Consider the following 22,576-nt stretch of genomic DNA (forward strand, 5'->3'; position numbering starts at 1 on the left):
AGATGGACAATACTCTGACCGTAGAGCCTTGGGAGGGCAGTGCACAATATCAGCCAACGATAGGCGAACAGCTGAGTGGAGAGTTGATTCAGAGAATGTGGTCAGCATCAGCCACATCAACATCTTCTACAGGACAGGGAACTATCCCAGTGAGGAAAACTAAATTCATTTATTTATTTAGGGGGTAGTTCTCCAGGATGATGATTCATGTAAACCTTTCTTAGCAATATCCTTGACCCTGAATAACACAGCCCCTTATCCTTTTCAAGATTGGTTTGTGTCCTGGTGCCTATGTGATTTCTTTCCTGAATTACAACTCTTTATTGTATTTCTAGGTCCCGGCCTTTACTATGGTCGCTTTGCTGGATTTTTTGTGTATATTTCTAATACCACAAGAAGGCAGGACGGCCATCTTTGTTTCCATGAGTTACAACAAGTGGACAGAACACCGACAGAGAACCAGACAATAAACTGTCCTGTACATGGACGTTACGTCATATACTACAACGAGAGGAATCCGAATGTGACATATCCAAGTTTCTATTCTACATTTGCATACAATGAACTATGTGAATTGGAAGTTTATGGTATGCTACTAATATTATCAAATGTTTTTCAATAGTTTTAAAACACTAATAACTTGAAGTATTTGACTACTTTTTCAAAAGTATAAAAAAAATCTATCGACAAATAAAGTTGTCCTAATGTTATAAATAAGGGTGCTTAAACAATGGGGTGTATGGAGAGGATTGTAACCAAACATGTCCTGACAAATGTCAAGAGCAGAGGTGTAACATCACCACCGGCCATTGTCTGGGCTGTGTACCGGGCTATCAAGGAACTCGCTGCAGTCAAGGTACGTTTTTGTGGTATGTTTATTTTTGGTTTTGAAAATTCTTGTTTACTCTACTCCAATTTAATATAATTGTTTAATGACCTTTTGAGCTTGAATACCGTTCGTTATCCACTCAAATTTCATTTCAAGGCAAATGTTAAAGATTCACCACGCCTCAACTTTAATTAAACTCAATATTTTATGATAGAGAAAATTAAAGATTTCTTCAAAGTTTTTTTTAATTTGTACGTAAAAAACGTTAAGGAAACAATGTGTTCTCCTTAATTAGATAAAGGATGTTTTTCTTTCTTTATGTTTTCTGAATTCATGCACCATGTGTTTATTTACATGAATACATTAGTACCAAACAAAAGTGCATATCTTAAAAAAAACATTTTTGAAGTAAATATGTTTATATGAAATCATACTCCAATGGTACTTTCCTTATATTTATAGCCTGTAATCAGTATAGTTATGGGCTTGGCTGCGTTTTATTATGTGGTAACTGCAGTGATGGCGACCCCTGTCACCACGTGACCGGGGAATGTATAAGTGGATGTAGTGAGGGGGTGACAGGGGAGAAATGTCAGACTGGTATAACTCTACCTTTATATTGAAAAAAATATAACACGCAAATATACAATGTATAATTAGGTTTACAAACAAAAGAAATTTAAACTGAAAAGAAAATCTTCTCAAGCAGATGATTAAATGATTCAAGTTCTTGAAAGAGCTTAGCAAGTACCAAAAATTATACCTTTTCAAAAATCGTGCTTTGTGTATCAATGTTTCTTTACAGTGTCTATCATATGAAATTTTACACTATTAAAAAACATACGTATCAAATAATTGTTTAGATACCAGAAATGTATAATATTTCAATCGAAATTTTAATAAATAAATCAGTCAGAAGATATACTACTAGCCGAGGATTTCACTTCATGAACTATTTTAGACTAAAAATCTGATTATGTGTTAACAGATTTAATATGCTTATAAATTACCTCTTCATTCTGCACAGAATGTTCTGTGGGGTTTTATGGAAAGAATTGCGGTCAGAGATGCAGTGAGAATTGCTTTGTTACAAACAGATGTGACCTGTTTACAGGGGAGTGTATGGGGAAATGTAAGCCAGGTTGGGAGACACCCAGATGTACACAGAGTAAGTCAAGGGATATTGAAGGGATAAATACCTTGATAAATATATTCCTGGCCCAAAGACCTAATCTAAAATCGATATAACTCTAAAAAAATGTTGATAAGAAAATACAATTGTCATAACGTGTTTGAAAATATGTGTTATACTCAATTTTTAAGTTAAAACGGCTAATGAAAATTAAAATACATGTATTGAAATTTATAATTTGGACTTACATGTAAGTATGTCAATTTATGCTTTTCGGGCCTGATGTATGTTAAGTAAAGGAGAACTCGTTGCTGAAGACATTTTTCATATGTTTTCTCTGATATCAAGTGTATTGCCTGAAAAGTATGTGTTTAATACTTAGTATTGTCCATTGCAATACTTTCGTACTAAAAACCATTTACTAATTTGAACAGTTTAACCCCTTACATGGCATATACGCATTTCTACGCATCTGACTTGAAAAATGAGTATAGTGTAAAAAAAAAACAGTCATAAATTCATCAATACTGCAAATATCAGAATAAATCTTGCACTTTTGGAAAGAGAAAATAATTACAATTAAATATTTTACGGAAATTGTTTTTATTGGTTGTACCAGTTTTTTGCTAGTTTGAGTTAAACTTTGCACATTACTTGAGCGATTTTGCCATTTTCAAATCTATGCAGGGGTAACACGTTTTATGTTAAAATGCTAAATTCTGGTGATTACCTCCCAAACCCTACCCATCGCCTCAAGATACTTAAAATTGGTTTGTAAAAGATTTACATTTTACTTATAATTTTCCACACAACAATAAATTATTTTTGATATTTTTAACTTAGCAAAAAATAATAAATAGAATTAAACTGAAAAAAAAGAATGAAACTTATTCTTGAATAAATGAATATTCCAGCATGATTATGGTGTATTTCGTTGCCATGGCAACTGAACTTATATTTTTTTAATCATTTTCAGAAACTACACAATACCTGCCTTCAGAATATATATACATTGGTATATACAAAAATTACAAGAAATACTAAATAATGCATTGAGATCTAAATATCAATTTGTCTAGAAATGCTTAAAATCTTTGCCATGGACGGGATTAATTGTTTACATGGTCAAAAATGTCCAAACCTTAAAATTTTATCATTTTTTACTTGTCTTAAAAGAAAGAAAGAAAATTCTTTAAAAGTTTAAATATTCTGTACCAATAAAAAAGGTTTCCTTTTTCTAATTTAGGCTAGCAAATTTGAAAAATGTAGATGGCCGGAAAAATAACAGAAAACCTGCTTTTTTTTCGCGCTCAAGGTAAAAATTAATGGGTCGGTAGGTAGGCGGGAAATTTTCCACACTGATAATTTTAACATATTCGTTTAGGGATAAGAGGGAAAAAGGAAAAAAAAGTTGTAGTGTTCTGAAATTCAAAAAAAATTGACTCGGCTATTTCAAGCCAGTATGACGGGAGATGACAACCAAACTTATTTTCTGAATATGACAATACCGTCCATAAATACTGTTCTTTCCCATTAATTAAACTTTTTATTTTTTCAATTTCCCTGCTATCATTATATAATGATATAATGCCTGCTGATGATTTATAAGAATGTGAGGGAGGTATGTATGGCGATGACTGCCATCAGATCTGTGGACACTGTCTCAATGGATCATATTGTCACCACGTGAATGGAACTTGTGAAAAGGGGTGTTCTCCTGGATTTCATGGGGCGACATGTTCGACAGGTACCTTTTTCTGCCTTAGTGTAAGTAAGAATTTACAGGAAAATAAAAAACAAATTAGAAACAATACTTTTAGAAAAGAGTATAAAGAAATATTTGTGTGGAGGTGCAATTTTTTTTATTTTTTGTAAAATAAAAGTGTACTTTTCATTAAAATGAATACACGCAACACAAAAAAATGACCTGATGCTGAATAGAAATGATATCTTATGATTTTTCTAGATTGCTAGAAATGTAGGATTTAAAAAAAGAATAACATTAATGAGTATTATACCCTTAAAACTTCATTTTCTTGTTATTTTGATTTTATCATAATTATATCAATCTTTTTAGGTCACCTGAGTAAACTCAGGTGACCTATTGCTATCTGTTTTCGTCCGTCGCCGTGCGTTGTGCGTCGTGCGTTAACATTTGAACATTTTCAGCTACTTCTATGCAACCAATGAACCAATTCCAACCAAATTTGGAAAAAAGCATCTATGGGTAAAGGGGAACAAAAACTGTGAATTTCATGATCCCTGCCCCTCTGGAGCCTGAGGGGTGGGACCAAAACCACTAAAATTAATGCAATCTTTAAAAATCTTCTTTACTTCTGGACATCAAGCAGTCAAACTGTTGGCATGATTGTAATCAGCATTGAAAAGCAAGAATGCCTTTTCAAAAAATATTCAATGTGTGGATCTAGGCCTAAGGGGTTCATGTGTGGTAGGGGTACTACTGATTATTGCTGAATATTACTGATTAGTTGAAATGCATTTTTGTTCTCCTACCCTGCTTATAGGTATTAAGTAACCAAACTAAGCAACTGCTAAGTGTATAGTTATGATGATCAATTGTGCCTCTTTCAAAATTGTGAATGCCATAGCATCTGGTCATAGGACATGAATCAATTTCAATCACTGGAAAGTTGTTGCATAATGCTCAAGTGACTTTTAAGGCCCATGGGCCTCTTGTTTGTTTACCAGAGTGCTCTCCAGGATACTTTGGAATAAACTGCAAGGAAAACTGTAAGGCTTATTGTGGTGGAAACAAAACATGTGACGTCATAACCGGTGTTTGTGATGAGGGCTGTATAGAGGGGTTACAAGGATCTCTTTGTAATGAAGGTGTTACATATTGTTTTGCACAAGTATATGGAATTTGAGATTTTTTTTCCAATGCTTGTCATCATAACGTTATGCATCAGAACTTTAAAAATGCACTTCAATTAAATATACATCCAATGATTAAAAAAAAGCTTCAAATTACAGGATCTGTACTTAGCAGAACTGCCTGTGACACCTGTGAAACCAACACTACTAGTATCATTATAAGCATTGTGATTTCTTTATTCCTTGTTCTGACCGGAAGTATTCTTAACTTTATCATATGGAAGAGGAAAAATGGTACGTATATGTAAATAAAATGCTGGAATCAACGCTTTTTTGGGAAAAAAAACTCTCAGTTCTTGATCCTGATTATCAGTAAAGTCAATTCAGTATCCCCAGTAATACATGTACTAACAAAGGTTATTTTAAAGGTGCATAGACACAGATTTGAAGTTAATATTTAAATACTAATAATTGTAATGATATCACAAAATATATCTCGTAATATTATACAAAAAATTTGAGAAAATATGAACTTCAAATTTGTGTCTATTCGCCTTTAAGAATAAATAGAGTTTGAAAGAGCCTGATTGTGCACAATGTTTGCATGTACTACTGTCATATGTTTTTAAGTAGGTAATTCGAAAACTCATTTTGCAGCTTATCAAATTATATGAAACAACGACAACACAAAGCATTATTTTTAAAATACATTTAAAGAAACCAAATAAAAAATATCTATATTGATATTTATATTTTCGATCTATTACATAGACATTTTTTAACTTAAAACCATATAAAATGCTATTTTTATATTTAGCTGAAACTGAAAAGGTAGGTTTTAATCTGATATAATATAAACAATAAAGAAATCGAATATTATTTGATTACCCATGTTTATTTATTTTTAAAATTTATTTCATAAGATAGATTGTCTTTATTTCTCCTTAAAGCAAAACACATCAAAGATCAAGATGAAGAACGTGGTTGCTCCTGGAAGTACAGGTCTGATAAAATGTTTCTGGAGCCAAAATCTCAAAATGTCATTTATGCATTAATTTTTCAAACCAGTAAATTAATATTTCATGAATGGATGTAATGATTAAACACCTTTACTTTTTATAAGTTTTTAAAAAAATACTTTTCAAGTATTTCCCCAGCAATGAGTTATATGTCATTCTACACAAGGATAAATAACAACAGAGGTTTTAAAATTCAATTGCTTTTATATTTTCCAGGAAAATCAACAACTGGTGAAGGGTATTTATTTTTTTTCAATTTTCTTTCAAACTTGATGTGTACTGTGAAATCACAATTTTTGTGTGGATTAAATTTTAGTTGTTTTCGAGGTATAAAGAGACCCATAAATTCATGTCCACCTTGAAATATAAAATGCATCATACATAACCACTAAACAATTATTTATCCACAAATTTCAATCCCCACAAACCAAGAGTTTTTACTCAAACCCGGAAAATTTGACCCCACGAAAACATGTGATTTTACAGTACCTTTTATAATTTCAATCGACAACCTTATCAATATTCCTAAAACTCTCTTCATATATCTGATATCTTTATCAATATTCTTAAAATTCGCTTCATATTTTTCATACTAGAGACGGATCCGATTATACAGACCTAGGAGTTCTAGATAAAGCAAACACATACGAAGAACTTTCTCATTATACCGAGGCTGTTGATAAAATACAAGACGATTTTCTGAAGTAGGGGGGCCGATGTTGGAATTACAAAGTGATATGAACAGCATGAACAACACACTCCTATGTTTTGCAACATACTGCAGCCATGCATGCATATTTGAGTTTGTTTATTACGTATTTTTAAAATGTTGATCTTATCTTGAGGTTTAAAATTCAAAACAGTACTTCAGCATAGACAACTATAAAGTATACTTGATATAATGAACCGCAAAATTTCCCTATCAGAAGCATATTTGTAATTGACCCCCCCAAATAATGTTTTTTTTCAAATAACAATGGATCTTAACTTATTATGTGTTATACGGCGGATGTGAACGGTCGCTAAGGTAAGATCACTCCGGTCCTCACTAGCGCCTGAAAATCCATTCATCATATGTTTAAGAGGTCCTTACATGTACTAGAGGTCCCAATTTGCTCTGCTCCTGATTTCTGTTGATTGATTGTACACACAAGTACTCTGAAGTTGACATCAAAAAGAAGCTTGTGTTTCTGATTCACAATATTTATGTTATTTTTGGAGACCAGATATTCCAACAATATATTGGAGTTCCCATGTGTACCAATTACTCCCTGTAATAAGCAGAAATATTTTTGTATTCATATGAAGCAGAATATATTCAAAATATTATATGTGTTACGAAAACACTTGCTGTGGCCTTCAATTTGTCGTATTGTCAAATAACAATAGATATTTCCATACTTACGTCGATTTGATACATCCTGGTGAGATTGAGATAAAAGATACAACAGAGTTTGACAAATCCGTTTCATACTTAGATATCTTGCTTAAAAAGACGTTAATATTAACCTAAAATCCAAGCTCTTTAATAAAAGTGATGACAGAAACATCATTCATCAATGTATATATCCTAAGCAGCAATATACCTTGATCACCTGCTTATGGAGTTTATATCTCTCAGTTGATTGATACGCAAAGGTATTCTCTATCTCTGTGCTATTTTAAAAAGGAGGTAAGTTATTGACAAACAAACATATTGATGAAACAAGAATATAATCAGTCTCCTTTGAAATTATCATTTTAGGTTCTATAGTCCATTCAATGACCTTGTTAGCAGATACAATTTATCATGAGGTAGAATGCTGACTGACGTTTTTCATAAGAATTGTTATTCAATTATTTTCACACCTTGTTGACGACGATTTTTATCCTTATTTCCCGATCACGACAAGGAGCACACGGCGGGTGTGAGTAGTCTGCAGGGATCACCGAATATGGAATAATGAATGATCCATACAGCTGATTTTGGGTATTTTCCGTAACAACGGGACCAAACTGAAAATATAATCTACAATGAGTGACTTAAACGAGACATTCAATAACATAATGCTCATTAATAATATTAATTGGGAACAAAATGTGCCCTTATGTGTGGGTGTAAGAATACTGGATACTTTTCTTATATATACTTAACGTTTTTTACGATGATCAAGATAAGGAGGTTGTACAAAAATTAAACAGGAAGTATTTCGTAAGTTTTATGATCGATACAATGACCTTTTCAGCAAATACAACTTATTATTGAGTCAAATGCTGACTGAGGTTTTTCATACTTACTGTTAGTCCATTATTTATACACTGAATTGAAGACGGATTTTCCCGTTATTTCCCGATGATGACAAGGAGCACACTACGGATGTGACCGGTCAGCAGGGGACGCTCACTCCTCCATGGCACCGGATCCCACCTCCGATGTTTTGGAGGTCCTTACTTGCTCTGATCCTATTTTCTATTGTATTATGGACTTTTGATTTTGAATACTGTTCGTTATCTTCATGTGTTTCATCTATTAAACATTTTTTTTTAAAAAGAGAATCATATTTAAGGACGATACGTTCCTTAATAATATATAATTTTTTGCAAGATTTTGTCATTGAAGTATTGCTTCTTTTTCAAGTTAACTCGCAAAAAGGGACGTACCTTACCAGGCATTTGTATAAGATACCAAATGATGGTTTTGCCTGTATAATCCTTTTCGGAAAAATATTAAGTTGCCAAAGTAAAAAAAAAAAGAAGCCGTAAATTTTTAAAAGACAATTAGAAACAAGTTTAGAAACTCGAGGTAATTATATTATTTGCAAGCATGGGTTACACATACGTGGTACATGTATAATTAGCTGTGTAGATGTTTAAATTTAATCCTTTATTTCAATCTTTTTATATAATAAAATACAGCCTATTTAGAAAACTTTATATGCTCTTTGTATTAATACACACCAAAAGATTTTTCATTGATGTTTAGGTACATGTAGAGTTAAACAATACAAGGTTTTATTGAGCCATCACCAGCCAGTATTATTTATTTAATTCAACTTAGAGAAAAGCTCATTCAAATTTTTTTTTCATCTGAGTTTTCCCTCTTTCTTTCAACGACCATTCGCCTACTAACATCTTATTTTGAGAAAATACAGGCTAATGACAAAGAAGATGAAAACAGAAGGTATAATTGTTGCAACAACATTCTAAAGCGTTGATCAACTAATGTCTTTTATACTGTATTGATGACGGCTGAAAATGTTTCAAAGTAAATTTACTTTTTCTGTTCATCAAACATATCGAGTAGAAGTTCGGAACTTCGAGCTTTCCGTCTTTCAGTAAAGTTTTTTATTTCACGGGTTGTGAAATATAAAGGTAGCAGTGCAGTTGGTATTCAATCTCAAATAAACAACAATTACAATGCGGACCTATAGCTAAGATAAAGTTACACGGAGAAGTAGGCATCCCTTGTCAACCAGTTACACCCATTGGTCCCTGTAATGATGAATTCCGTTGAGAACCTATCGTTTAGTTACAAGTGTATGGAACGCCGTCACTGCCTTATAGCAGAACACTACAATTGCATTGTGTCAACTTTCCATTACATTATGTCAACTCTTTATGACATTTACACACACTACTACTGCGTTATGTCAACTGTCCATTACATTATGTTAAGTCTTTATGGCATTAACTCGCACTTCAATTACATTGCGCCAATCTTCCTTTGCATTATATCAGCTCTTTATGACATTATGTCGAAACAATTTTACGTGTTTTTATATAATTTCAACTCATTATTACATTATGTGCACTCTCTATTATTTCGTCTAAGTAGTTCATTACATGATGTGAATTTATCTTTAATTCAATATCAAGTCGCTATAACACGATGTCAGAATTTCATTACATGATGTGGAAAAAAATGTCACATGTGGCCAATTCTTTACTATATTGTGTCATCAATATGCTACATGACGACGGGAATCTATTACATGGTGTCAATTTTCCCTTTCTTTTTGACAAGTCATTATTATGTTATGCCATTGTATCTTTACATTGTGTCTAAAATGCTTAGCCTCTTGTCAGCATATCTTAGAATATTTCAGCTCTTTATTGTGTGACGTAAGGTTTTGGTTATAATTATCGCAAATAATAGTATGTGTCATGCAGCAATATTTTTCTTTTTATTTTGAATTATTTTGAAAAGTCCGAAACTTCTGATCTTACTACAAAACACTGTCCTAAGTTTTTTATCAGTCTTTAACCCTCCTTTAAAAAAAAAGTGTCTACTAAACACATTGTATTTCATACGTGCACTGGTTGGTTGGTGGGAAGAGGGGGAATACCACCCTCCCATCTTTAGTGACCAAAATATGCATGAAATTAATCAATTAATTTTACTTTGTAGGATATTGCATCAGTTTTACACAAAAGTATAACTGATAAAAGTTGAAACGTTTTATAAAAAAATCTAAAGCCTGAAAGCTTCCGGGCTTTCACCCCCTGGTCCCCAACTTAGACACCATATCGTCCCCCGATACTACTCTTTTCAAGAACCCAAGATCGCTACTGATATGAACCCATGTTTACTAAGGCATGGTCAATTGATTTAAGTGAGGGACTGGTAGATTTTTGTAACAAAATTCTGGTCCTGTAATAGTTGAAAAATGACTAATTCCAGTGACGTTGCATCGTTTTTGAAAGTTGGGGGAGGTTTGTCAGCCAGAAAAAAATAACGTACAAGAAAAAGCAAAAAAAAAAAAAAAAAAAAAAAAAAAAAAAGAAAAAATTAAACAAAAAAGAAAAAACAATTTCGGGTGAAGAGGAGGGGGGGGGGGGGGTCCAACTTCGATCAGTCCTAAAAAAAAAATTCCAAATATACTACATTACCCTTACACTTCAGCAAAAAGTGGGGCTGAATTTCAATGAACATTTTCTATGAGAAAATTATGTTGGAAAAAAGAGGAAGTCAGACCGGTGCCCCCCCCTCATATAATGTGTCTGTAATTCGTCCTAATTAATCAGGACCCCTCCTTCCTAGTCGTGAAAACACGGTTATCAACTTTGACATAATGTAAATGTATTTTACAGCACGTAATGAACATTTGTAATCAACATGATAAAGAATTAACACAATGTAAAGATAGTTTTAAATCACATAAGAAAGAGTTAACATATTCTTATTAAATATCCACATAAAAGAATGGAGTTTTGACATAATGTAATAAAGTGTTGATATAATATGGAACGCCGAGACTGTCTCCATAATATATGTTCACATTATGTTATAAACCCTTTTACATCACGTAATAAAGCATTGACATAAAGGTAAGATGTATTCACCTCACATTGTGATGACCTGGGCGTAAAATAAAAATACATTAACATCACGTAATAATGCTTTGTTATAATAGAAATATACACTCACAAAAGGGAATGGACTTTGACTTAATGTAATGATAAATTTAATCATAGAATCGATCGTAATGCAATTTTGACCTCACATATTAAAGAAAGGAAATAATATAAAGAAACATTCATTTCACGTAATAAAGTTTTAACACAATGTAAACATATTTTAACTTCATATAATGAACTTTGGTCTTCAAGTTATAAAGTGCCGACATAATGGAAGAATGTGTTTACTTCATGTAATGCAGCATTGACATGATGTAAAGATATTCTTACATTACCCCATAAAAAATTGACATATCGTAAAGATATGTTCACATCACGTAATGATAGATTGACATAATGAATGCATAGTTTTATGCTATAAGGCAGTGATGGCGTTCCATACAAGTGCTTTATAATTTTACTTTACTTATACATGTAAATAAACCAACTAGGAAGTTGTAAGACGACGTAGTATTTAAAACGCTTAGTTTTATTGGAATGACAATGAACCTATAAACTTGTTCTTTTTCATGATAAGGACACTGCCGAAAAATGTATGATGTATGCATGATAAGGTAAGTTTTATTTAAATCACACCAATTTAAGATTTTTTTATTAATTAAATGGAAGGAATCCACCTCCCATTCAAATATCCGGTAAAACAATATTTGTTTTGTCGAGATTGATGACTACCTCTCTCGTTTAATAAACCTACGGTGGATTGTCGGTCTATTCTAGTACATTTCCTATCAATGTTACATATAAATAATGTTTCTGTTTAAGTTGGTCTTATCTACACAGGAAAAATGTCCACATGTGTTAAACATATGTTTGGTTTCACATGTGTTCAACACATGTTTTATGCATGTAATACATGTGTGTAAATAAACACATGTAAAATATGTGTTTCATTTATATGTAAAACATATATAATATACACATGTTATACACCTGTGAGATAATATATATGTTAAACACATGTTTTTCACCACACATGTATAACACGTATTATATATATGTAATATATGTGTGCAAAAATACAGATGAAATATACATGTTTAATTTACATAAAATATATGTGTATTCATAAACACATGTTATACACATGTTAAGTTTTATCTCATATGTGTGTGTATATTAATTCAAAAGAATTTGTAAATGTTAGTAAAATTTTACTCATGAGTCATGTCAAGTTTTACTTTGTTTACCCCCCCCCCCCTTTCCCTTCTAAAAAAAACTTTCACAATTTATTTTCTGTAATAATGCATTTATCAGACAAAATTGATAAAGAATGAATTCATTTTCTTTTCATTTTAAATCTTTTGGGCTTGGATTACTTCTTGAGTAAAATTAGAATAATTCCGTAATTGTCTCCGGGCCGGTTTTGTCTTTTATCGGATGAAAATGTACGTCATTTTTGACGTCACTGCTGCAGCAGACGTGGAAAGGTAAGTGATCTCCAAACAATTTTAAAAAGACTTTTAAGTCATATTGTTTAAATATCATTTCATTATAGTTACAGGTGCGTATGAACTTTCTATATGCATGTAATACTCTTATCATTGTGACTTGTCATGCATTTCGTAAACCTAACGATAGTGATCTGTAAGTAATTTTGGTGAAAAATGTTTCTTACTGAATGTAAGCACGGGCACTAGAAGTTAATGTAAATATATAGTATGTTTATGTATAAAAAAGACCCTTCTTTTTATATACATACACATACTATACTATTTATATTAACTTCCAGTGCCCGTGAATGTAAGCGGTTACATGTTAGGCTAAAGGCATTACTATTTTTTATAATTTGTATACAGGTAAGTAATTTTGGATAAATTTGTTTCTGAATGAACGTAAACATTACATGTTAGGCTATTTTTTAAAGGCATTATTGGTTTTCCTTTTGTGACTGATATGAAAGTGAAAGTGGAAACCTTGAAACCATTGTGACTGTCAGTTGGTGTTTATGTATGCTGAGATGGCTGTCAAGTCGATTCTTTCATCAACTTAATGACAAATGTTTGTTTTTATGGCCTAGAGATGCATGCAGTAACTTGAGTTCAGTGTCACATTGCTGCGTCTAAAAAGCCCAAAGCTGATAAGACTAGCGATTGATCCTAAAGCTGATTTGACAGAAGATTGCATCTTCACAATATTAAAGGTAAAAATAAATACTACTTGCAATAAAAAATCAAAGTAAACATCTGTAATGTCTCCTTCATGACAAAATATTTTTTGTTACATTGTAATTTCTTTTGGTTCCTTTATAATTCTACATTTGTTGTTTGTACGACTTCATAAATAATAAGTCCAACTCAATGCTACAATAATTTTATTCTATATTATAAAACAGTTTTAATCCAGTGCACTTTTAAAATATGGAAAGTATGAATAGAATTTACTTTACTGTAAATGACTTCAGTGGGGAAGGGGGGGTTATTGATTTTGAATTTCAGTTAAAAATTAATAATAACAGTGACATCCAACTTTCAAGGTACAAGTACATGTGCATATGAATTGATTGTTGAAAGTACATCAGCTAGCTAATCCATTGGATATTTACATCTATTATGTACCGGTATTCATTACCTGACATTTATTATTTTTTTCCAACACTAGAGAACATAGTTTCTGGTAAAAAGTAAGATATTTATTAAGACTATTAAGAACCTACAAACATGTACTCTCTCTTTTTTGTAGTTGTAGTTTTGTAGTTTAATTAAGTTTTAGTTATGCTTAGAAGATATCTTCAAAACAACGTTTGGGATATCCTGGAATCACACTGTCTGTTTTTCTGCCTGTCTACTTCTCTGTAGTATTTTTGTCCAAAAATAAAATATTTGTGTCAGAATCTTCTTAATTTTCGGCGATATGAATATTAGTAATACTGTTTGAACATTCCAAATTTAATTTTCAAAATAAAAAAAATGCTTTTTTAGCCTTTTTATGACTTTATTATGAAGCAAATCTTCCAACAGTGTAATTGTCTTGCAAATTACATCATAGGTTTCCACAAAACACCTAGTATAGTATATATAACATTAGTTTTATCTCTTATCATATCTCTGTTGGTGAATTGGGCATACATTTGTTTGCTGAACTTTAATATTACTTGTAGAATTGATTTTGTAATTTAAGAATTGTTTTATTTTTACTTTTGAAATTTTTGTAGAGACCATTCTGTGCCACAAAGAAATTGTTCAGGAAAGGGAGAAATGGTGGATTTGCATTTTGGGTACAGTTCAAAGAGAGTTCATAATGGTTAAGCTCATGGAAGATCAAGAGGGAGGACAACTGAAGAAAACTGAAAGATACAGAAGGAAAAAGAACAAGAAAATATATGAAATTGGGAGGATGTACACAATCTTGTCTGCATATGACCTGTGAAGATTTAATTCTCATTCTTATTTGCATGCTGTAATATCAAATAACTGGATTTTTCATAAATTTACAATAGAGAATACATGACAAATGTTATATGTTATATTTCAATTTTGATTTGGACACTTTCATGTCAAATCATATAAATTATAAAAAAGTACATGGAGTAATTATGTTATTCATTTGTACATGTATGCATGTTTAACTATTTAATCATTTTGTGGAAATCTTATAATTGTACTCAACTTAGAATATGTAAAATATATGTATCGACAAATGCTACTGACTTGTTTGTATACTTTCCTGTTTAGAAAGTACACTGAAAAATAAGTTATTTCTCTTGATGAAAATGATTTATCAAAAAAGTTGTGTAAGCATTTTAAGATATTAATTTTCAAATATTTAACCCATGAAGATAGATCATTGGAATGTAATGGATATTCATCTAAAGCAGAAATATCTGATTTTTAAATGTGTACAAGAATGTGTTTTTCCTTGTGATAAATATTGAAAGAGAACAGATGTAACTATTTCATTTGACTTACATATGCTGCCCATTTCATATTATTCACATTTGTGGACAGACATGAAAAAAGTATAAAAATGAAAATAAGTACAACAGTAATATCATACATGTATAATTCGCATATAAAGTATAACATATATAAAACACATGTTTAACACATGTTTCATATGTATAAATATACAATGTGTTTATTTTTACACATGTTAAACACATGTGAAACATATGTTTAACATGTGTAAAAATAAACACCCTATACATGTGTGCTCCTTTTATGTGTTTTAGATGTGTAAAAAATATATGTTAAACACATGTTTAACATATGTTCAACACATGTGGACATTTTTCCTGTGTAGTCACCATATAATTGAAAAGAGTATTGACACAAAATTTATTAGTTTATTAATTTTGTCGTTCCTTTTCAGTCTTATCAACATCAAATTAAGTTGTTTGGTTATAGAACTATCATTTCAATGTTTCCTAAACAAGCAAAACATAACACAAATTTCTCTTCATTTCCCAGTAGAAAAAAGGCATATTTAAGCGCATATCTTATGCAATGCTTATTTTTTTTGGTCACACTTAATAATGGCACGGGAGTTTTTGATATTCTATGAGCCAATGACCTTTAGTCCTACCACTTACAAGTATCAAATTACTTTCCCGTACAGGCTTGACTGCAACATTTGTTCTTTGACTGTGTAACTAATTCAATTATGGACTTTTGAGTGTTACTTGTGCTCATTATCTCCATATATTTGAAAACTTATTTTGAATAGGAAAGAAGAAAGATGGACATGGTAGTCGGCATTACCCTGATATTTCTGCTTGTGAGTTGTACAAAATCTTATGGTAAGGATTTAAAAAATTAAATTAAACTACTTTTTTCGCAAGTTACTGCGTTCAATCCCCACCTTCTTAGTCCAGTGACTTTTCACTCCCAAAATGTTTTATGACAAAAAGTGCACATTATAAATAGCATATGTTTACTTCTTAATTGACAATAAGAAGTCGTATTAAGATACAAGCAGTTACAGTGTATATTAAAAAGTAGGTCAAGTTCAAGGATAACTATGTCAAAAACCATCGGAAAACACAAAAGGCACAAGTGTATGTGGGCAAACTATCAAATTGATATATTATAATTCTCGAGATATAATGTGTGACAGACGGACGGACAAAAAGCCACCGGATAAAGTGATCCTTAAGTGATCTGCAGGAGATACACAGAATCTAAAAAATGCATGAATGTTTACTCATACAAAATATCTATTTTCTTTAGATCAAATCAAAAGGCATGTCACTGTTTAAATATCTATTAGTAAAGTTACTTGGTACCTGGGCTGACATTTTTGTTAAAGTCACTTATTCCCTTGTTTAAAAATTCAACATGGAAATTAATACCATGCATTTGAAAGAAATTTAATTAAGAATTACAATTCATATTAAACAACAATTATTTAAGAAATAAGGTATCATTTTTAAACATCTATCGGGATATGAATAACCCGCATTTATAGCCCGATAGATGTTTTAAAATGATACCTTAATACTTATCTTTACATTTGTGAGTTTTTCATACTTTATATTTAACTGATTGTGACTTTCGTGTGAAATGCATTATTTTTCAAACCCAACGGCATGTATGTTATCCACTGAACGCGCGTCGACCCTTTATGACGTCACTAAGAAATTACTCGATTGATTATCTATATGCACACCTATGACCTCTTGAACCCCCTACCTGTATTTATACAGTTATAGATACGCATTGCTTTCAGTAGTGTTATATAAAGGAAAACATTTGCAAATGTAAATATTTCATGTTATTAAAACTAGTGATTCCCAAGCTAAATATATAAAATACATTAAATCACAACATTTATCATAGACATTTTATCTCATAAATCAGGAATTAACTGTTTACAGAAATTTTTTTCTCATATATTTTTAATAATCAATTAATATATGAAATATAGAAAATATAATACGGTAAAGAATTGTTTTCCATATGTCTTATTATTTTAGCAAAATTGAATTTTACGGAATAAATCCTTGAATTAACATGATTATGATGGATGCAAGAGTTAGTTATCCTTCCGCAAATATTACATAGGAGCGTTGTGTTAGAGAGAGGGGGGATAAAGTGATCCTTAAGTGCTCTGCAGGAGATACACAGAAAGCTTATGCCAACTCGTCTGAAACTTATTACGACTTGTCAGAAAAAAAAATATTTGTGAATTAGAAACCGAGACTGCGCATTAATATATTGCTGTTTTACAATGAGGTGTAATGCTAAATAGAATGTACTTTACGACAGAAAACTTAGCTGTGAATAAACCAGCATGGCAACAGAGTAACTGGCCTGACAAGCCAATAGAATGGGGAGCAGCGAAGGCGGTAGACGGACAATATTCAGACCGCGGGGCTTCAGGAGGACAGTGTACACAATCAGGACCAAGTCAATCAACGGCAGAGTGGAGAGTAGATCTGGAGAGTGTGGTCAGCATCAGTTACATCAACATCTTCTACAGAACGGATAATGCACCTAGTAGGTAGTATAAACATTATATATGGGGATGTGTGTTAAGTACTTTACGTGTACATTTAACACGGTAACCCCTCCTAACCAAATCCTAGATTTGCAAAATGTAGCTAAGTTGCCTTAAAAAAGATGACATTAATTAGTATTGTTGACCATGAGAAGCAAAACCCTTAGAACTTTAATCATGATTGTTTCATGTCCTGGTGCCTCTACGATCTTTTTTCCCTCTGAGTTACAGCTACATATTTTGTTTCAAGGTCCTGGTTATTACTACGATCGCTTCGCTGGCTTTTTTGTCTACGTTTCCAATACCACAAGAAAGCAGGACGGCCATCTTTGTTTCCATGAGTTACAACAAGTAGACAGAACACCGACAGAGAACCAGACAATTAGCTGTCCTGTACATGGACGTTATGTTATATACTACAACGAGAGGAGACTGGATGTGACATATCCAACTTTCTATTCTACATATGCATTTAACGAACTGTGTGAATTGGAAGTTATTGGTGAGCACTGTTTAGGCTAGTTTAATGTCCATTTTTCGGATATTAATCATACATCAAAATAATATATAGTAATACATGTACCGGTATATCAAAATGATCGCTGTATTTCCTAGCAGTAAATAGATCTATATTCTCTTCAGGATGTTCTGATCCAACCTTTTATGGAGAAAACTGTGATCAGCCATGTTCAGCGAACTGTCAGGAACGAAGATGTACCATCACTACAGGAGAATGTCTGGGTTGTATACAGGGGTATCAAGGGCTTATGTGTAATCAAGGTCAGCGAATAAGCATATCAATGAAGGATATGGAGTTAACGAACAGTATTCAATCTCAAATTCCATTAAACAATATACAAAATAAGAGCAGAGCAAACATGGACCTCCGAAACATCAGAGGTGGGATCAGGTGCCATGGAGGAGTGAGCATCCCCTGCCGACCGGTCACACCCGCCGTGTGAACTTGGATATAAAGGCCCCGTCTGTTCTTGTAAGACTTGTTTGAACAAAGCCAATTTATGCCGTTGGAATGTTTTAACTAAAATTTAAACAAAATAGGGTATATTGCTGTATCGAAAACAAAGATGCAGATTTTCCAAAAAAAGAATATTTTTTGCACACTCTCCATTAACCTCAATTAAAATAGACAGTAATCACTTTTATTAGTGAGAAAAAAGCACGTATTTTATTGAAGATACTAAATTTTTATGGAAAAAATTCATTATAATGTTTTCATTATTCAGCACTCCAATACCGCACACTCATCGTCAGTCTTGAATTCTGATAATGTGACGATCTTTTGAAAACCTTTACAGTGTAGAATTAATAATGTAGTAAATATGCGTTATTTTTTACATGTATGAAATGAAAATTTTGCTCTTATTCTTGGTTGTTTTATTGGTCCTTTCAGTATGTGACATTCAGAGGTACGGTCTGGAGTGTTCATTTATGTGTGGTAACTGTAGTGACGGGATTACATGTAACCATGTCAACGGAACGTGCCTGAACGGATGTGACGTAGGAGTGGAGGGCGAGAAATGTCAGAATGGTGAGGCTTGTCATTGATTTTATACGAAAATGATTTTTTTTTCTAATTGTTTTTCATTAGTTGTAAATAAATGCAAAATTATGTTAACTGTAATGTTAAGAGTTAAAGCCTTCAGACCAGTAAATTTTAAGGCGTCTACGTTGACATGGAAATCCTGAGTTTTTGAATGTTTAATAGGAAAATTGAATAAAGAGTAGGATGATTTTAAAGCCTGTGAATTTCCTTATTTGGATTTAAGACTATATTTTTTATACCCCCCGCAAACGAAGTTTGGGGAGTGGGGGTGGGGTGGGGTAGGAATCACCTTGTCCGTCTGTCTGTGCAAACGTGTCCGGTCCATATCTTTCTTACGGAGAAACATTAGAATCTACTACTTCATACAAAGATTGCCCATGACCTAATGGTGTGTCATGACCTTGACCCAAGTTCATTTGAGGAAGATTAAAGGTCACTGGAAGAAAAAAGAACCATAATTCGTGTCCAGTCCATATCTTTTTTTATGGGTAGATTTTGTAGGTTCTAATTTCACACAAAGGTTGCAAATGACATAAGGGTGTGTCATGTTCTTTAACCAAGGTCATTTGAGGAAGTTCAAGTTCACTGGAAGAAAAATTTCATAACTTCTGTCCGGTCCAAATCATTCTTATGGATAAACTTGGTAGCTTCTAAATTCACACAAAGATTCTTCCTGACCTAAGGCTGTGTCATGATCTTGACCCAAGGTCATTTGGGGAAGTTCAAGGTCACAGGAAGAAAAAAATTAATAATTCGTGTCCGGTCCATATCTTTCTTTATGGATAAACTTGGTAGGTTCAAATTTCACACAAAGATTTCTCCTGACCTGAGGTTGTTTCATGATCTTGATCCAAGGTCATATGGGGAAGTTCAAGGTCACTGGAAAAAAATTTCATAATTCGTGTCCGGTCCATACATTTTTTTATGGAGAAACTTTATAGTTTCTAATTTCACATAAAGATTGCTTACAACCTATGGGTGTGTCATGACTTTAACCCAAGGACATTTATGGAAGTTCAAGGTCACTGGAGGAAAAATTTCATAATTTGTATCTGGTCTATGTCTTTCTTATGGATGAACTTGGTAGATTCTAATCTCACACAATGATTTCTCCTGACATAAGGATGTGTCATGATCTTCGAACCGAGGTCATTTGGGGAATTCAAGGTCACTGGAAGAAAAATTTCATAATTTATGTCCAGTCCATATCTTATGGTTAAAACATAGTAGGTTCTCATTTCACACAAAGATTCCTCCTGACCTAAGGATGTGTCATAACCTTGGGTAAAGGTCATTTAGGGAAGTTTATGGTCACTGGAAGAAAAAATTCATAATTCGTGTCCGGTCGATATCTTTCTTATGGATAAGTTTGGTAGGTTGTCATTTCACACAAAGATTGCCCATGACCCAAGGGTGTGTCATGATCTTGACCCAATGTCATTTGGAAAAGTTCAAAGTCACTGGAAGAAAAATTTCATAATTTGTTTCTGGTCTATATCTTTCTTATGGATAAAATTGGTCGGTTCTCATTTTACACAAAGGATGCAACTGACATAAGGATGTGTCATGACCTTAGTTCAAGGTCATTTGGGTAAGTTCAAAGTTACTGGAAGAAAAATTTCATAATTCGTGTCTGGTCAATATCTTTCTTATGGATAAACTTGGTAAGTTCTCATTTCAGACAAAGATCGCTCATGATCTAAGGATGTGTCATGACCTTGGGTCAAGGTCATTTGAGGAAGTTTAAGGTCACTGGAAGAAAAATATTATAATTTGTGCCCGGTCAATATCTTTCTTTGTTATGGAAAAAGTTGAATCTTTCACTTCACACAAACATTGCTTATGATCTGAGGTTGTGTCCTGACTTTGAACAAAGTTCATTTATTCAAGTTCAAGGTCACTGACATAAAAAGTGTTCATAATTCGTGTCTGATCCGTATATTTAGTCTATTTTTTTTTATTAGGCTTCGCCTTTGTTTCATTTATAAAAAATATAATGAGCAAATAAATTTGCACAAAAATAAACATGTGCCGAAAGTAGTATTTTATATTGGCTGGGATTATGTTTCAAATTCAATTTCAAACTTAAACCTTAAATGTATATATTCCACTTATTTATTCACATTTTTCTGCAGTAATGCAAAAATCGGATGTAGAAATTATAGGAAAAAATGTTAAAACTACTTTGAAATACTAAGTCTCTTTGACTTCGGCATGTTTGGTGAAACTAGATTTTCACACCGTCCTTCACTGTGTCGAAAAATTTTGACTGACAGGACAAAAACAAGGACTTCGTGTGAACCGTGTGAACATGCTGAAGGAAAATAGGTTATTTTACACGGAATCGCAATGGCACGGAAATATATAATATTTTGTTTTTACAACTGTGGTACAGTCCCTGAAACGTTCTACTTTCCCATTTTTCCGTTCGCTCACCGTTCGTTCACCGTTCGTTTAGCCTGCGTTCACCGTTCTTTTAGCTCTTTATACTCCGTTAGCTCTCTGTTCACAGTTTTGCGTTCACCGTGCACTCACGTTCACCGTTCACCGTTCGTTCTTCGTTCCGTTTACTTTGCGTTCACCGTTCACTTATCGTTCAGTTTTCATTGTAATCCGATGTGAAAGGATTTATCTTTTTGATGGTAAGGATTTAACGTTTTTACTTTCATACTTAAGATATCGTGGTTGAAGAATAATTATTTCATGGCAAGAATTATCTACGATACTGTATACAGGGAAATTTTCGCCCCCGTTTCATTTTCGCCTCTTTAGCCCTACTCTGACGTGGGCGGATTTAAAACGGGTCGAATTCAAAGTAAATGGTATATCTTAAACAAAAATCTTTTTGGGCGAATTTAAAGGGACAAACTTGTTTTTTGGGAGTTGAACTATGTTCAATCTCCCATGGTCATCACGTATTTAACATGCGCAGTAATTTGTGTTCATTACATAGAGACGAAAGCGAGGCTACTGTGTCGGCTGATTTACTCCGATGATATTCAACAGCAAACATGCATAAACATCCGCGACAAATAGTTCATGTCATTTTCTCCTGAATTAATCTAATTTTCATAATGTAAGTAAATGTAATGATAAAGTAATCTTATTTTGAATATCAGATTTCGTTCAAAGTACATATGTAAAACTAAATTATAAAGAACCATGAAAGTTTTTCGTAATGGAACTCATTTTTAGTATAGCGTCATACACTGAAAGCGATACGAACGACAATTCTACAAACTGACGGCAAACGTTAAATTTAGTCTTATTCAAACTTTTCATGAACATTTTTTTGGTTTAATTGAATTCGTAAATGCATAAAAACTTTAGGAAAAATGTGTATTTATTACTTAATCAGCAGTATC

At 32.5% G+C, this 22,576-nt stretch overlaps 2 protein-coding genes across 2 annotated transcripts; both read left to right on the forward strand.

Moving 5' to 3' along the window:
* Positions 1-4: 4 nt before the first annotated feature.
* On the forward strand, positions 5-8,334 carry LOC134265684 (cell death abnormality protein 1-like; the record flags this gene model as incomplete). The annotated part of the gene is made up of 11 exons (XM_062747901.1): positions 5-149; positions 336-587; positions 719-856; positions 1,292-1,429; positions 1,857-1,997; positions 3,571-3,708; positions 4,671-4,811; positions 4,956-5,100; positions 5,720-5,798; positions 6,032-6,053; positions 6,412-8,334. Coding segments are annotated over 9 exons (1,242 nt in total), but the record flags the coding sequence as incomplete, so codon positions are not given.
* A 3,204-nt stretch (positions 8,335-11,538) lies between these two features.
* LOC134265685 (uncharacterized) lies at positions 11,539-19,196 on the forward strand (the record flags this gene model as incomplete). The annotated part of the gene is made up of 6 exons (XM_062747903.1): positions 11,539-11,766; positions 15,875-15,947; positions 17,416-17,646; positions 17,898-18,149; positions 18,290-18,427; positions 19,059-19,196. Coding segments are annotated over exons 1-6 (844 nt in total), but the record flags the coding sequence as incomplete, so codon positions are not given.
* Between the last annotated feature and the right edge of the window lie 3,380 nt (positions 19,197-22,576).

Source organism: Saccostrea cucullata, unplaced genomic scaffold (genome assembly GCF_032062105.1).
Source record: "Saccostrea cucullata isolate Sc308-1 unplaced genomic scaffold, CSIRO_AGI_Scuc_v1 ctg10486, whole genome shotgun sequence".
NCBI classification, from domain to species: domain Eukaryota; kingdom Metazoa; phylum Mollusca; class Bivalvia; order Ostreida; family Ostreidae; genus Saccostrea; species Saccostrea cuccullata.